General features: G+C 38.8%; 6 protein-coding genes across 6 annotated transcripts; 4 read left to right on the top strand and 2 right to left on the bottom strand.

Annotated features, from left to right (window-relative positions):
• Nucleotides 1-701: 701 nt before the first annotated feature.
• Nucleotides 702-1,925, top strand: LOC128157342 (histone H1-delta-like). The gene has a single exon (XM_052819841.1). It carries the CDS (start codon nucleotides 1,044-1,046, stop codon nucleotides 1,758-1,760), a length of 717 nt encoding a protein of 238 aa, XP_052675801.1. The 5' UTR covers nucleotides 702-1,043; the 3' UTR covers nucleotides 1,761-1,925.
• A 3,766-nt stretch (nucleotides 1,926-5,691) lies between these two features.
• Nucleotides 5,692-6,563, bottom strand: LOC128157346 (histone H2B-like). The gene has a single exon (XM_052819846.1). The coding sequence runs from the start codon at nucleotides 6,559-6,561 to the stop codon at nucleotides 6,190-6,192; it is 372 nt and encodes a 123-aa protein (XP_052675806.1). The 5' UTR covers nucleotides 6,562-6,563; the 3' UTR covers nucleotides 5,692-6,189.
• Nucleotides 6,564-6,816: 253 nt separating this feature from the next.
• On the top strand, nucleotides 6,817-7,291 carry LOC128157344 (histone H2A-like). Its single transcript, XM_052819844.1, has one exon. The coding sequence runs from the start codon at nucleotides 6,829-6,831 to the stop codon at nucleotides 7,207-7,209; it is 381 nt and encodes a 126-aa protein (XP_052675804.1). The 5' UTR covers nucleotides 6,817-6,828; the 3' UTR covers nucleotides 7,210-7,291.
• A 942-nt stretch (nucleotides 7,292-8,233) lies between these two features.
• LOC128157195 (histone H1-delta-like) lies at nucleotides 8,234-9,457 on the top strand. Its single transcript, XM_052819633.1, has one exon. It carries the CDS (start codon nucleotides 8,576-8,578, stop codon nucleotides 9,290-9,292), a length of 717 nt encoding a protein of 238 aa, XP_052675593.1. The 5' UTR covers nucleotides 8,234-8,575; the 3' UTR covers nucleotides 9,293-9,457.
• A 1,193-nt stretch (nucleotides 9,458-10,650) lies between these two features.
• Nucleotides 10,651-11,596, top strand: LOC128157330 (histone H3). Its single transcript, XM_052819829.1, has one exon. It carries the CDS (start codon nucleotides 11,020-11,022, stop codon nucleotides 11,428-11,430), a length of 411 nt encoding a protein of 136 aa, XP_052675789.1. The 5' UTR covers nucleotides 10,651-11,019; the 3' UTR covers nucleotides 11,431-11,596.
• A 1,215-nt stretch (nucleotides 11,597-12,811) lies between these two features.
• LOC128157334 (histone H2B-like) lies at nucleotides 12,812-14,090 on the bottom strand. Its single transcript, XM_052819832.1, has one exon. It carries the CDS (start codon nucleotides 14,086-14,088, stop codon nucleotides 13,717-13,719), a length of 372 nt encoding a protein of 123 aa, XP_052675792.1. The 5' UTR covers nucleotides 14,089-14,090; the 3' UTR covers nucleotides 12,812-13,716.
• Between the last annotated feature and the right edge of the window lie 320 nt (nucleotides 14,091-14,410).

Below are 14,410 nucleotides of genomic sequence, written 5' to 3'. Positions count from 1 at the left end.
GGTTAAACTAGTGATATAAATGCATGCATAATGTTAGAATGATATGTACTTGAACAATTGCGACATCCGATTCTGATTTTATACAGTGTTTCATGGGGGAGATTATGTGTGCGTTATTTTATTATTATTATTATTATTAATATTCTTTTTCTATTTGAATTGATATCAAAACGGTGAATGTACTTTCACCTACGTATGCATGGTCTGCGCATTACAAATTAAGGTCTAAGTAAGATGTGCACACGTGAAAACTGCAGTTTTGGCAATGTTTTCATGATTGCACAAATGAACTAATTATTTATTCACGTCATTCATCACCCGTTTTTTTTCCCAATTCATGATCAACTACTACCTTAGTATATCTATATTTATGTTGATATGCTTTTTGACTGTATGTGCATTTGTTAACATAACGCCGTTTTCTTGCACGTACTATACTGTACATCGCACTTCGCGTAAAGTAGATAATGTAATTCAATTTTCTTTATTTTTCAAAAAATCCTATGACTTTTGCCAATGAATATTTTGATATTATTATTAAAGTGACGACTTTTTCTTTCTTTTTTTATTTTATTTATTTGTTTTTCTTTCTGACAACTTTAAAAATTTATAATTCTCTCTTGCTCTTGTTCTGTGTATCGTGTGTTTCTGGGTGTATGGACCTGGTGTGAATTTCATTAAAAAGAAGATATGTATGGGCCTTCTACACAATAGACGATATACAATACACTTATGTCTGTATGTTGGACGTTAAAAAAATGTAATTTTCTGTGAATAATTATCAATTTTAAAGACATTGCGTGACTTTATCGGCATTTGGAGTTGGAATTTGCTACTCTGTCCTACGTTTTCCTTTCATTTGAGTTCCTTTAGCGGAGAATTTACGTAAAATATGCAGATGATATGGTAGGGATATATCCACACAATGTGATTTTCATAAAATAGGTGCAATCGGTACTCATTAAACGGCGCAGCAAGGATGTAAACATCGGCATCAAAACACACATCGATTCTACTATGCATATGCGCTTCGATTTTAAGGGATGTTTTCGAGGACGTCCGCGCCCGCTGTAAACAAAAGCAGCGAGAGCGTGAGACTTCACTATTTCCTCGTATTAGTTCGCAGTGAATTGTACAGCGTTTTCGTTTCGTCCGAAGCCATGGCAGACACAGCAACCACAACCCCAGTCAAGAAGAAGGTTACTAAGCCTAAGGTACCTGCAGCACACCCCAAGTACGTTGACATGATCAGGGCCGCCTTGGAATCCCTGAAAGAGCGTGGTGGATCTTCCAGACAGGCCATTCTGAAGTACATAATGGCCAACTTTAAAGTGGGAAACGACGTCAACCCCATTAATGTCCACCTTAAAATGGCACTCAAGAACGGAGTGAAGAAAGGCGCTCTGAAACAAGCCAAAGGAACAGGCGCCACTGGCTCTTTCAAGTTAGGAGACAAGCCAAAGACAGAGAAAAAACCAAAGGCGAAGAAAGTCACCAAACCCAAGGCAGCCAAACCAAAGAAGGCCACAGCTTTTAAGCCCAGGAAGGCGGCAGGGGAGAAAAAGACTGCTGAGAAGAAGAAGAAGTCCCCCAAGAAAGCAGCTGGACCTAAGAAAGTTAAGACACCCAAGAAGAAGACGGCAGCCAAATCCCCTAAGAAGGCAGCAGCCAAGCCAAAGAAGGCCAAGACTCCGAAAAAAGCAGCAGCAGCCAAGCCAAAGAAAGCCAAGACTCCCAAGAAGACAGCAGCTAAAAAATAAGCAATCATAGCATCATTGCAGATTGCAAACCTTCAACAAAAGCCCTTTTCAGGGCTACCAATATTTTTCGAAAAGATGTCTTAATTACAAATGCAAGTTGCAAAGAAACATGCAAGTACAATGAATTCATATACACTTTATACAGGTACATTAAGCCCCTTCTAGTTTTTCTGTGATAATGTGTTATTACATATCATTAATTCATATCTGACTATGGTATGGTTCAGAAGGGGGGGGGGGGGGGGCATTAACAACACAAACTCACAAATAAGATATTAAAAAGGAGATATAAGCAAATTGTAAATGAGTAACATGGCAAGGGTTTGTAATGCAAGGTGCATGCTTTTTTCATAATGTTCACGGCTACAGACCAGAGTATGAATAGTCGAGTAGTAAAATTTACAGGAGTAGTAATGAAGATTTGAAAGAAAAATTATGGGTGGGGGGTGAGATGAGAGAAAAAACAAACACCAAACATAGCTATGAATGTGTGTTTTTTTTTTTATTTTGCTCCTGCAACTAACTGCATGATATTGATTGAGGTCTGTTTAGTGAATACACTAAAAAAAAATACATGCATTTACATTATTCAAATCCAACATTTATAAGGCTAAGCAATATGAGTACAACAAATAATGTACATCATTCATATATGATGTAGACTAACTAGAAAGTGGGTTGATACACATTATCATAAGATTAGTGATGTTGAATTCTGATTGAAAGGAAACATGCGGAGAGAGAGAGAGAGAGAGAGAGAGAGAGAGAGAGAGAGAACAAACATGCATTTTTTTTATCATTATTTTATTATGATCCTACTCTGGTTACATTATTCTTTCTTTCTTTCTTCTTTCTTTGACACTGAACAGGATAGCAAAAAAACTGAAATCTACACCTTATAGTTTGCATGATGAACTTTGAAACATACAGTCTTCCTGAGATTTTTTTCCCCTCTCTTTCCAGAATCAAGTGGCTCTCATTGTGTCTGTATTTACAATTACAACTAGTGTTTTGGACTTACATGCCCGGATATTTCTGTGCAAATCAAACTATAAAAGTAAGTTCTTTTGTTACTTAGCTAAATCATGAATGATAAAACATACAAATGCATATGACGTAGATCTTCTGAACTATAGATCTGTTATGTTTCTCTTTGATAAATCTACATCTTTATTTACTTATTTATTTATTAGGGGGGGGGGGGGGGGTATGATGCTGGGTTTATTGTAATTGAATTGAGGTATCAGATGATCATTCAGCATATACTATTCCCATTTTAATGCCAGAGAATCAATAGGTTAAAATATTGAGTGAATGTAAGTTGTGCAATATTCTAATGGGTTGTTATTTAATTGATCAGTTTGTTTTTGCTTTTTTTAAAGTATCAATTACATCCTGTAGAATATAGATGGTGTTTAATACTTTATGTAAATCAAATAAGTTTTAGTTATAATTGGAATAAAAGTTTTGTTCCACTAAGTACACGGACGATATTTTTCGGAGTACACAAATTCTGTGCAAAAGCCGGATCGAAATGATTTTTTCACCTGGCCAATCGGAACGGGTTATTATCGACTAATCGCTGACCACCTCTCTCGGTCAAGATCACCAATGGCGATTGTCGTTAGTGGGGGTGCTGTGATATCGGAGAGCAGACAGTTAATCGTCGACTCGGTATAAAGTGTATACAGAGGACCGTCTGGCTCATTCATTCATTTGACACTCGTCGAAGATGGCACGTACCAAGCAGACCGCAAGAAAATCTACTGGAGGTAAAGCTCCACGTAAACAACTGGCCACCAAGGCAGCCCGTAAGAGCGCTCCAGCAACTGGTGGCGTCAAGAAACCCCACAGATACAGGCCAGGAACCGTCGCTCTTCGTGAGATCAGGAGATACCAGAAAAGCACAGAGCTGCTGATCAGGAAACTGCCATTCCAGCGTCTGGTCCGTGAGATTGCTCAGGACTTCAAGACCGACCTGCGTTTCCAGAGTTCAGCCGTCATGGCTCTCCAGGAAGCCAGCGAAGCCTACCTTGTCGGACTCTTTGAGGACACCAACTTGTGCGCTATCCACGCCAAGAGAGTCACCATCATGCCCAAAGATATCCAGCTTGCCAGACGTATCCGTGGCGAGAGAGCTTAGATTCTCTTTTGTCTCTTGACAAACTCAAAACGGCCGTTTTCACGGCCACCAAAACCTTTAGAAAAGATGCCTTCACATTACATACAATTGATACTCTAATTATTGAATAAGCGTGCATTCATCTATAATAAATATATGTAAGATGGCTCGCATAAACACACGCACACATATATATCCCATGAATAAAATAAATACAGCAATACAGGTATATTTCAGTGGAAACTTTCTTAACAAATGGACAACATGAGAAACAGTAAATTGATATATCACAAACTGTCAAAACTATTGCTATAAATGGTAACTGTCCCACTGCGAGCAAAACTCAAACTAACACAAATGTGTACATTAAAAAAAAGAAAGAAGAAGATATCTTTAATTATAACAAAAATGTAAATACCATTATCATTCTTATACTATGGATTTATAACATAGTCATGATGTTCCTAATGGTCAATCTGCTAATTATTATTAAAATAGGAGTATGTTCCTTTATGGAGAAGGAATACAGGAATCATATTGTGTCTCTTGAATATTTTACATTAATTTTGTGAAATCAGTTAATGTCTCTTAGATTTTAGCTACTGGCTCTGACCATATCTTTTGCCTCATACCATCTGATACCTCCTGTTGATCAGGTTTTTTTCCTTTTTTTTTGTTTTGGTTTTTTTTTTTACACACTGCACATTCATTTATTACCAATTTAATTCTTTTCGATGAATTGTACAGGTGTGCAGTACACTTATATAAACATGTATTATATATTTAATATTTCGTAACAGTTAATGATATAAATTAAGTATAAACTATGATAAGAAAACCGACACAGTAAATATGTAAGATGTGTGTATGTGGATTCCATGTATAACAGATCAGGCCCGAGGCGGGTTTATACCTTAGCCAATCAGCGTTGATTTTACTAATCGCCTAGTTTGTGCTGCCGAACTTTTCAAGGTATGGTGCCTTCTCACGGGTCGTAAATTGAAGCTATATATAATTTGGTATCGCGAAACAAAGTTCATCTCAGTACATCTTCACTGAACGTAAACATGTCTGGTCGTGGTAAAGGAGGAAAAGGTCTTGGAAAGGGGGGCGCCAAGCGTCACAGGAAAGTTCTTCGAGACAACATCCAGGGTATCACCAAGCCTGCCATCCGTCGTCTTGCACGTAGAGGTGGAGTTAAACGTATCTCTGGACTCATCTACGAGGAAACCCGTGGTGTCCTGAAAGTCTTCCTCGAGAACGTCATCCGTGATGCAGTCACATACACAGAGCATGCCAAGAGAAAGACCGTCACAGCCATGGACGTTGTCTACGCTCTGAAGAGACAGGGACGTACCCTCTACGGATTCGGCGGTTAAACTGCCACTCCTGTGTGCTTGCAGCACTGACAACAAACAAACGGCCGTTTTAACGGCCACCAAACTTTTAGAAAAGATGCCTCTATCACAAATGCCGTGAAATACACCGACACACTCTGTGAGACATACTACACTTTTACCTGTCATTAGTAATGAGTTAGCATTCATTTCCCCTGCCACATGCACTCGAAATAAGAGTGGTTGGAAGTCACATGAGTTATGAACAATCACTTTTACACTTAGCCTAATCAAAGAATGATATTAAAGTAAGCCACATTTCACATGTCAGAAGATGACTATTGTTTAAATTTAAATAGGTCAGTTATTGCGCATTGATTTAATGATAATGTAAAGAAATATATTCATGTCATTTGATCCTCCAACCCTCATTGATTTCTCTTGTAAGTGTCTAAAACATGACAGAATAAGTAATTGAAATCAGAAATTTTAATTGAAAACTGCAGAATTGTATTTTTATTATCTTACATGTTGAAATGATATTAAATTGCTATGGTGAAAAGGATTAAAACTATTAAAATATAGGGCAGTGAAATTGACTTTAATCATGATTGAAAAGCAGACACTGATAATGTTTAGCTCATTATTTTATGACCATATTGTAGATTGCGCCGTTTTGATATATTAAATTGTACGATAATATTGAATAATGAAGATCAATAAGTAATTGGTGTACAGTAATAGAGACAGAACTGTTTTATTCTTAGATGTGACAGCCTGTTGTAATTTCAGTTTCTGTGAAGATGGGTACTCATTTTGATAGTGAATGTATAGTCTTGAAACAATCATGACTATTGAACACAAATTTAATGTACCAGTAACTGCGTATTGTAATGATGGTAGCTTTTCGAAAAAATTGTGTGGCCCTGAAAAGGGCCGTTTGGTTATGTCAACTACATATCCCTGCAGTTTACTTGCTGCTGGTGTACTTGGTGACAGCTTTGGTACCTTCAGAGACAGCATGCTTGGCCAATTCACCTGGCAGGAGAAGGCGGACTGCAGTCTGGATTTCTCTGCTGGTGATGGTTGAGCGTTTGTTGTAGTGGGCCAGACGGGAGGCCTCAGCGGCAATTCTCTCGAAGATGTCATTGACGAAAGAATTCATGATGCTCATGGCCTTGCTGGAAACTCCAGTGTCAGGGTGCACCTGTTTTAAGACTTTGTAGATGTAGATAGCGTAGGATTCCCTCCTCCTCCTGCGCTTCTTCTTGTCCCCAGTTCTCTGGGCCTTAGCCTTGGTGGCAGCTTTCTTAGAACCTTTAGATCCAACTTTGGGTGGCATGTTTACAGTGTGAAGACTGAAACTATGAATGGCGCATTGCTCTCGGTAGATTTATATATAACACGAGGCGGATTGAAGCGTACAGGTAAATTGCGGACGTCTTTGTAAACATCATATTGGTCATGACGCCCGAGGTGCGTTTAAAACGAGCGCTGTGATTGGTGAATCATCTCAATCCGTGGAAGTGTTTAAATAGAGTGGCGCAGCGCATGGCGTGTTATTCGTTGATTTAATTTTGTCAGCGCCCAACCCACACACCAATCTAAAATGTCAGGACGTGGTAAAGGAGGCAAAGTGAAGGGAAAGGCAAAGAGCCGATCTTCCCGTGCCGGACTACAGTTTCCCGTTGGTCGTATCCACCGTCTGCTGAGGAAGGGCAACTACGCCGAGAGAGTGGGAGCCGGTGCCCCAGTGTATCTGGCCGCTGTCCTTGAGTACTTGGCCGCTGAAGTGTTGGAGTTGGCAGGCAACGCAGCCCGTGACAACAAGAAAACCAGAATCATCCCCCGTCATCTGCAGCTTGCTATCCGCAACGACGAGGAGTTGAACAAACTTCTGTCCGGTGTGACCATCGCACAGGGTGGTGTTTTGCCCAACATCCAGGCCGTGCTCCTCCCCAAGAAGACCCAGAAGCCAGCCGCCAAGTAAAAAGTCAGCCCTGTCGACTTGACTTGTCTGTACCAAACGGCCGTTTTCACGGCCACCCATATTTTTCGAAAAGATGTCTCTATAGCATGTAATTAAGCACACATGTACAATGCAGATACCCATTACACGTTTATTGAATGCATTGCCACACACCGTCAACCTCTTACATAAATTTCTATTCATGTTCAATTAATATCCAATTTGATGTTGTTCCAACGCTCTCAAATGCTAAACACAAATTTAATTTATATCAGTTACCCCTCAAAAATACATTAGTGTGTGAAAAAATTAAAATTTGAGCTCAAATCTCGATCATGCTCATTGGTTAAACTAGTGATATAAATGCATGCATAATGTTAGAATGATATGTACTTGAACAATTGCGACATCCGATTCTGATTTTATACAGTGTTTCATGGGGGAGATTATGTGTGCGTTATTTTATTATTATTATTATTATTAATATTCTTTTTCTATTTGAATTGATATCAAAACGGTGAATGTACTTTCACCTACGTATGCATGGTCTGCGCATTACAAATTAAGGTCTAAGTAAGATGTGCACACGTGAAAACTGCAGTTTTGGCAATGTTTTCATGATTGCACAAATGAACTAATTATTTATTCACGTCATTCATCACCCGTTTTTTTTCCCAATTCATGATCAACTACTACCTTAGTATATCTATATTTATGTTGATATGCTTTTTGACTGTATGTGCATTTGTTAACATAACGCCGTTTTCTTGCACGTACTATACTGTACATCGCACTTCGCGTAAAGTAGATAATGTAATTCAATTTTCTTTATTTTTCAAAAAATCCTATGACTTTTGCCAATGAATATTTTGATATTATTATTAAAGTGACGACTTTTTCTTTCTTTTTTTATTTTATTTATTTGTTTTTCTTTCTGACAACTTTAAAAATTTATAATTCTCTCTTGCTCTTGTTCTGTGTATCGTGTGTTTCTGGGTGTATGGACCTGGTGTGAATTTCATTAAAAAGAAGATATGTATGGGCCTTCTACACAATAGACGATATACAATACACTTATGTCTGTATGTTGGACGTTAAAAAAATGTAATTTTCTGTGAATAATTATCAATTTTAAAGACATTGCGTGACTTTATCGGCATTTGGAGTTGGAATTTGCTACTCTGTCCTACGTTTTCCTTTCATTTGAGTTCCTTTAGCGGAGAATTTACGTAAAATATGCAGATGATATGGTAGGGATATATCCACACAATGTGATTTTCATAAAATAGGTGCAATCGGTACTCATTAAACGGCGCAGCAAGGATGTAAACATCGGCATCAAAACACACATCGATTCTACTATGCATATGCGCTTCGATTTTAAGGGATGTTTTCGAGGACGTCCGCGCCCGCTGTAAACAAAAGCAGCGAGAGCGTGAGACTTCACTATTTCCTCGTATTAGTTCGCAGTGAATTGTACAGCGTTTTCGTTTCGTCCGAAGCCATGGCAGACACAGCAACCACAACCCCAGTCAAGAAGAAGGTTACTAAGCCTAAGGTACCTGCAGCACACCCCAAGTACGTTGACATGATCAGGGCCGCCTTGGAATCCCTGAAAGAGCGTGGTGGATCTTCCAGACAGGCCATTCTGAAGTACATAATGGCCAACTTTAAAGTGGGAAACGACGTCAACCCCATTAATGTCCACCTTAAAATGGCACTCAAGAACGAAGTGAAGAAAGGCGCTCTGAAACAAGCCAAAGGAACAGGCGCCACTGGCTCTTTCAAGTTAGGAGACAAGCCAAAGACAGAGAAAAAACCAAAGGCGAAGAAAGTCACCAAACCCAAGGCAGCCAAACCAAAGAAGGCCACAGCTGTTAAGCCCAGGAAGGCGGCAGGGGAGAAAAAGACTGCTGAGAAGAAGAAGAAGTCCCCCAAGAAAGCAGCTGGACCTAAGAAAGTTAAGACACCCAAGAAGAAGACGGCAGCCAAATCCCCTAAGAAGGCAGCAGCCAAGCCAAAGAAGGCCAAGACTCCGAAAAAAGCAGCAGCAGCCAAGCCAAAGAAAGCCAAGACTCCCAAGAAGACAGCAGCTAAAAAATAAGCAATCATAGCATCATTGCAGATTGCAAACCTTCAACAAAAGCCCTTTTCAGGGCTACCAATATTTTTCGAAAAGATGTCTTAATTACAAATGCAAGTTGCAAAGAAACATGCAAGTACAATGAATTCATATACACTTTATACAGGTACATTAAGCCCCTTCTAGTTTTTCTGTGATAATGTGTTATTACATATCATTAATTCATATCTGACTATGGTATGGTTCAGAAGGGGGGGGGGGGGGGGGGCATTAACAACACAAACTCACAAATAAGATATTAAAAAGGAGATATAAGCAAATTGTAAATGAGTAACATGGCAAGGGTTTGTAATGCAAGGTGCATGCTTTTTTCATAATGTTCACGGCTACAGACCAGAGTATGAATAGTCGAGTAGTAAAATTTACAGGAGTAGTAATGAAGATTTGAAAGAAAAATTATGGGTGGGGGGTGAGATGAGAGAAAAAACAAACACCAAACATAGCTATGAATGTGTGTTTTTTTTTTTATTTTGCTCCTGCAACTAACTGCATGATATTGATTGAGGTCTGTTTAGTGAATACACTAAAAAAAAATACATGCATTTACATTATTCAAATCCAACATTTATAAGGCTAAGCAATATGAGTACAACAAATAATGTACATCATTCATATATGATGTAGACTAACTAGAAAGTGGGTTGATACACATTATCATAAGATTAGTGATGTTGAATTCTGATTGAAAGGAAACATGCGGAGAGAGAGAGAGAGAGAGAGAGAGAGAGAGAGAGAGAACAAACATGCATTTTTTTTATCATTATTTTATTATGATCCTACTCTGGTTACATTATTCTTTCTTTCTTTCTTCTTTCTTTGACACTGAACAGGATAGCAAAAAAACTGAAATCTACACCTTATAGTTTGCATGATGAACTTTGAAACATACAGTCTTCCTGAGATTTTTTTCCCCTCTCTTTCCAGAATCAAGTGGCTCTCATTGTGTCTGTATTTACAATTACAACTAGTGTTTTGGACTTACATGCCCGGATATTTCTGTGCAAATCAAACTATAAAAGTAAGTTCTTTTGTTACTTAGCTAAATCATGAATGATAAAACATACAAATGCATATGACGTAGATCTTCTGAACTATAGATCTGTTATGTTTCTCTTTGATAAATCTACATCTTTATTTACTTATTTATTTATTAGGGGGGGGGGGTATGATGCTGGGTTTATTGTAATTGAATTGAGGTATCAGATGATCATTCAGCATATACTATTCCCATTTTAATGCCAGAGAATCAATAGGTTAAAATATTGAGTGAATGTAAGTTGTGCAATATTCTAATGGGTTGTTATTTAATTGATCAGTTTGTTTTTGCTTTTTTTAAAGTATCAATTACATCCTGTAGAATATAGATGGTGTTTAATACTTTATGTAAATCAAATAAGTTTTAGTTATAATTGGAATAAAAGTTTTGTTCCACTAAGTACACGGACGATATTTTTCGGAGTACACAAATTCTGTGCAAAAGCCGGATCGAAATGATTTTTTCACCTGGCCAATCGGAACGGGTTATTATCGACTAATCGCTGACCACCTCTCTCGGTCAAGATCACCAATGGCGATTGTCGTTAGTGGGGGTGCTGTGATATCGGAGAGCAGACAGTTAATCGTCGACTCGGTATAAAGTGTATACAGAGGACCGTCTGGCTCATTCATTCATTTGACACTCGTCGAAGATGGCACGTACCAAGCAGACCGCAAGAAAATCTACTGGAGGTAAAGCTCCACGTAAACAACTGGCCACCAAGGCAGCCCGTAAGAGCGCTCCAGCAACTGGTGGCGTCAAGAAACCCCACAGATACAGGCCAGGAACCGTCGCTCTTCGTGAGATCAGGAGATACCAGAAAAGCACAGAGCTGCTGATCAGGAAACTGCCATTCCAGCGTCTGGTCCGTGAGATTGCTCAGGACTTCAAGACCGACCTGCGTTTCCAGAGTTCAGCCGTCATGGCTCTCCAGGAAGCCAGCGAAGCCTACCTTGTCGGACTCTTTGAGGACACCAACTTGTGCGCTATCCACGCCAAGAGAGTCACCATCATGCCCAAAGATATCCAGCTTGCCAGACGTATCCGTGGCGAGAGAGCTTAGATTCTCTTTTGTCTCTTGACAAACTCAAAACGGCCGTTTTCACGGCCACCAAAACCTTTAGAAAAGATGCCTTCACATTACATACAATTGATACTCTAATTATTGAATAAGCGTGCATTCATCTATAATAAATATATGTAAGATGGCTCGCATAAACACACGCACACATATATATCCCATGAATAAAATAAATACAGCAATACAGGTATATTTCAGTGGAAACTTTCTTAACAAATGGACAACATGAGAAACAGTAAATTGATATATCACAAACTGTCAAAACTATTGCTATAAATGGTAACTGTCCCACTGCGAGCAAAACTCAAACTAACACAAATGTGTACATTAAAAAAAAGAAAGAAGAAGATATCTTTAATTATAACAAAAATGTAAATACCATTATCATTCTTATACTATGGATTTATAACATAGTCATGATGTTCCTAATGGTCAATCTGCTAATTATTATTAAAATAGGAGTATGTTCCTTTATGGAGAAGGAATACAGGAATCATATTGTGTCTCTTGAATATTTTACATTAATTTTGTGAAATCAGTTAATGTCTCTTAGATTTTAGCTACTGGCTCTGACCATATCTTTTGCCTCATACCATCTGATACCTCCTGTTGATCAGGTTTTTTTCCTTTTTTTTTGTTTTGGTTTTTTTTTTTACACACTGCACATTCATTTATTACCAATTTAATTCTTTTCGATGAATTGTACAGGTGTGCAGTACACTTATATAAACATGTATTATATATTTAATATTTCGTAACAGTTAATGATATAAATTAAGTATAAACTATGATAAGAAAACCGACACAGTAAATATGTAAGATGTGTGTATGTGGATTCCATGTATAACAGATCAGGCCCGAGGCGGGTTTATACCTTAGCCAATCAGCGTTGATTTTACTAATCGCCTAGTTTGTGCTGCCGAACTTTTCAAGGTATGGTGCCTTCTCACGGGTCGTAAATTGAAGCTATATATAATTTGGTATCGCGAAACAAAGTTCATCTCAGTACATCTTCACTGAACGTAAACATGTCTGGTCGTGGTAAAGGAGGAAAAGGTCTTGGAAAGGGGGGCGCCAAGCGTCACAGGAAAGTTCTTCGAGACAACATCCAGGGTATCACCAAGCCTGCCATCCGTCGTCTTGCACGTAGAGGTGGAGTTAAACGTATCTCTGGACTCATCTACGAGGAAACCCGTGGTGTCCTGAAAGTCTTCCTCGAGAACGTCATCCGTGATGCAGTCACATACACAGAGCATGCCAAGAGAAAGACCGTCACAGCCATGGACGTTGTCTACGCTCTGAAGAGACAGGGACGTACCCTCTACGGATTCGGCGGTTAAACTGCCACTCCTGTGTGCTTGCAGCACTGACAACAAACAAACGGCCGTTTTAACGACCACCAAACTTTTAGAAAAGATGCCTCTATCACAAATGCCGTGAAATACACCGACACACTCTGTGAGACATACTACACTTTTACCTGTCATTAGTAATGAGTTAGCATTCATTTCCCCTGCCACATGCACTCGAAATAAGAGTGGTTGGAAGTCACATGAGTTATGAACAATCACTTTTACACTTAGCCTAATCAAAGAATGATATTAAAGTAAGCCACATTTCACATGTCAGAAGATGACTATTGTTTAAATTTAAATAGGTCAGTTATTGCGCATTGATTTAATGATAATGTAAAGAAATATATTCATGTCATTTGATCCTCCAACCCTCATTGATTTCTCTTGTAAGTGTCTAAAACATGACAGAATAAGTAATTGAAATCAGAAATTTTAATTGAAAACTGCAGAATTGTATTTTTATTATCTTACATGTTGAAATGATATTAAATTGCTATGGTGAAAAGGATTAAAACTATTAAAATATAGGGCAGTGAAATTGACTTTAATCATGATTGAAAAGCAGACACTGATAATGTTTAGCTCATTATTTTATGACCATATTGTAGATTGCGCCGTTTTGATATATTAAATTGTACGATAATATTGAATAATGAAGATCAATAAGTAATTGGTGTACAGTAATAGAGACAGAACTGTTTTATTCTTAGATGTGACAGCCTGTTGTAATTTCAGTTTCTGTGAAGATGGGTACTCATTTTGATAGTGAATGTATAGTCTTGAAACAATCATGACTATTGAACACAAATTTAATGTACCAGTAACTGCGTATTGTAATGATGGTAGCTTTTCGAAAAAATTGTGTGGCCCTGAAAAGGGCCGTTTGGTTATGTCAACTACATATCCCTGCAGTTTACTTGCTGCTGGTGTACTTGGTGACAGCTTTGGTACCTTCAGAGACAGCATGCTTGGCCAATTCACCTGGCAGGAGAAGGCGGACTGCAGTCTGGATTTCTCTGCTGGTGATGGTTGAGCGTTTGTTGTAGTGGGCCAGACGGGAGGCCTCAGCGGCAATTCTCTCGAAGATGTCATTGACGAAAGAATTCATGATGCTCATGGCCTTGCTGGAAACTCCAGTGTCAGGGTGCACCTGTTTTAAGACTTTGTAGATGTAGATAGCGTAGGATTCCCTCCTCCTCCTGCGCTTCTTCTTGTCCCCAGTTCTCTGGGCCTTAGCCTTGGTGGCAGCTTTCTTAGAACCTTTAGATCCAACTTTGGGTGGCATGTTTACAGTGTGAAGACTGAAACTATGAATGGCGCATTGCTCTCGGTAGATTTATATATAACACGAGGCGGATTGAAGCGTACAGGTAAATTGCGGACGTCTTTGTAAACATCATATTGGTCATGACGCCCGAGGTGCGTTTAAAACGAGCGCTGTGATTGGTGAATCATCTCAATCCGTGGAAGTGTTTAAATAGAGTGGCGCAGCGCATGGCGTGTTATTCGTTGATTTAATTTTGTCAGCGCCCAACCCACACACCAATCTAAAATGTCAGGACGTGGTAAAGGAGGCAAAGTGAAGGGAAAGGCAAAGAGCCGATCTT

The sequence above is a fragment of the Crassostrea angulata genome, chromosome 7, assembly GCF_025612915.1.
Source record: "Crassostrea angulata isolate pt1a10 chromosome 7, ASM2561291v2, whole genome shotgun sequence".
Lineage (NCBI taxonomy): Eukaryota > Metazoa > Mollusca > Bivalvia > Ostreida > Ostreidae > Magallana > Magallana angulata.
This window is presented reverse-complemented; position numbering and strand designations above follow the sequence as displayed.